Consider the following 2589-nt stretch of genomic DNA (forward strand, 5'->3'; position numbering starts at 1 on the left):
CGTACGCACAATTTAAGAACAAATCTGTGCGTACCAACGGTTCTTGCATGAGGCCCATTGAGTCTGAGTGGGCCATGTTCTGTACCTCCATTGTCGAGGCGGCTTACCTGAGCTGTGGCTGTAAGATAAGGTTATCGGTGCCTGTCATGGCGGCAACCCTCGATGGCAGTCCAAGCGGATTGCGGCTTAGGTGGTCGCTGAGGCAAAAACTCGGGCGTGGGAGGAAATCGGAGAGGCCATGGAAAAAGACTTCCTTACAGCTTCGAGGCAATTCTGGTCCTTCATTTGGCATCTCAGGGAGGGAAAGCGGTTCACCCCCAACACCCCCAACACTATTTATGGTGGGGAAGGTGCACTGCTGACCTCAACTCAGGACGTTGTGAATGGGTGGGCAGAATACTTTGAAAACCTCAATCCTACCGACACATCTTCCCATGAGGAAGCAGAGCCTGAGGACCCTGGGTCGGACTCTCCAATCTCTGGTGCTGAGGTCACTGAGGTGGTTAAAAAGCTCATCGGTGGCAGGGCACCGGGGGTGGATGAGATTCGCCTGGAGTTCCTTAAGGCTCTGGATGTTGTGGGGTTGTGTTGGTTGATGCAAKTTCATTTCATTGTGCTCTTTGTACGATGACAATAAAGGTCTCTCTAATCTAATCTCTAAACTCTCCAATATCGGGGGCAGTTCCCCTGGATTGGCAGACCGGGGTTGTGTGTTCCAGCTATAGGGGGATCACACTTCTGAGCCTCCTTGGTAAGGTATATCCAGGGGCCCTGGAGAACAGGGTCCATTGGATAGTCAAATCTCAAATTCAGGAAGAGCAGTGTGGTTTTGGTCCTGGTCGTGGCACAGTGGACCAGCTCTACACCCTCAGCAGGGTCCTGGAGGGTTCATGGGAGTTCAACCAGTCTACATGTTTTTTGTGGACTTGGGGAAGGCATTCGACCGTGTCCCTCGGGGACTCCTGTGGGGGGTACTCCGGGAGTATGGGGTACCAGGCCTGTTGATACGGACTGTTATGTCCCTGTAGAACCGGCATCAGAGCTTGGTCCACATTGCAGATAGTAAGTCAGACTCTACTTAAATTCCTTAATTCTGTCTTTTACTACCCATAGGTGGCAATGTCCATTTCAATCCCAGAAGGAGTGTCAGGACATTTGAGTTATAGACAGTAGTTGGTTAAACAATTTTTGACCAAAGTGACAATAAATCATAGGTAGGTACCGAAGCAGCTGGGCCAGCAAAGGCGAGGCTCAGCAGCATCAATAAAGGAATCAACTCATCTCCTTCATCCACGTATGGCATGCTGAGATCCCTGTCATGGCAACGAAAACCCACTTGAGCTGGCTGCACCACATCCGTCAGCTCTAGGAAGTACAGCGACACCATAGAAGAAGCCACAATGGGTAGCTGCAAACAAAGAAGCCAACAAACAACCATCAGGTCACTGAGAGTCAGCAGTTTCATCAACACCTGCTTCTGGACAGTCATGAAGCAGTAAAACACGATGGCGGTCTGCTAAAACCAATCACACATTCTAATGAAAATAAAACTGACAGAAACTTTACTGACAAAAAGAAACAGCAGATCAAAAGTAATTAGCTACCATAGTTACCAGAAATCCAAATTCTACATAAAATTCTGTAACCCCAATTCTGCAGGACAGATCGTCTGCCCAGTGGAATTATCTTACAGTATGAATCTGTCCATGGGACAGTAAGACGTTACTATCCAATCAGACATGAAATCTTGCCTGCAATACAAAAGATTTTTGACCAGAAAAAATGTCTTCCAAGAAGTATTTTCTGCTTAATGTAATAGTAAGATTGTGCAGGAAGGATCTTCTGTCCAATGAGACAGGGTTAGGGGTTAGGGTTAGGGTTAGATGGATGGATGATGGATGGATGTCTTTCAGAATCTTCTCCTTGATAGAGTAATGTCTTACAAGATGGATTGTCTGCCTGATGGGACGGTACCTTTCTGATACGTCCGAACACAAACCAGTGTGTCTGAACATAAAGAATGAACTTACAAGGCTTCGGTCAGTTGAAACATGAAAAAGCCTGACCTGCAGAACCTTGATGGTTCTGAGTAGAACAGTTTGTCTCTGCTCATGTGTTGTGACTCACCTCCACAAAGTAGAAACATGGCAGCAGAGTCAAACTGTCCTTTGGAGGTTTCTTCTTCATTTTCTCTGTGGGGGGCGAGGTCATCATCATCATCCTCAGTGACCTGTATGACACAAACATCCAACAGTGTCTCTGTACTGGACCCACTCAGCACCTGACAGCTCAGAAGACTGACACAAAACTTGAGAGATCAGATACTGCAAACTTAATCTAATCTCCTAAACTTGTATGACTTAAAGGTTAGGGTTGTGGCAGATGCTCCACCTACAGGTCAGCAGTAACAGACTGCAGGTCACTGTAGAAACAGGTGAGTTCAGGGGTGAGTCTCAGGTATTTGGGAGTCTTGTTCCTGAGTGATGATAGGATGGAATGGAAAATGTACTGATGAATTGGAGCACTGGGCCTCATGCAAGAACCGTTGGTACGCACAGATTTGTTCTTAAGTTGTGCGTACGAGTGATT

General features: G+C 47.0%; 1 protein-coding gene across 2 annotated transcripts in view; it reads right to left on the reverse strand.

Moving 5' to 3' along the window:
* The window catches only part of plppr3b (phospholipid phosphatase related 3b), a 7684-nt gene extending 5134 nt beyond the window's left edge, over positions 1-2550 (reverse strand). For both annotated transcript variants that reach the window (XM_014026593.1, XM_014026591.1), the window contains exons 1-3: positions 2396-2550; positions 2128-2230; positions 1223-1408 (exon numbers count right to left, since the gene is read on the reverse strand). In XM_014026593.1, coding sequence (XP_013882047.1) covers positions 1223-1408; positions 2128-2230; positions 2396-2535 — 429 coding nt within the window. In that variant the 5' untranslated portion in view covers positions 2536-2550. The remainder of the gene's footprint in view (positions 1-1222; positions 1409-2127; positions 2231-2395) is intronic.
* Positions 2551-2589: the final 39 nt, after the last annotated feature.

Source organism: Austrofundulus limnaeus, unplaced genomic scaffold, assembly GCF_001266775.1.
Source record: "Austrofundulus limnaeus strain Quisiro unplaced genomic scaffold, Austrofundulus_limnaeus-1.0 Scaffold570, whole genome shotgun sequence".
Lineage (NCBI taxonomy): Eukaryota > Metazoa > Chordata > Actinopteri > Cyprinodontiformes > Rivulidae > Austrofundulus > Austrofundulus limnaeus.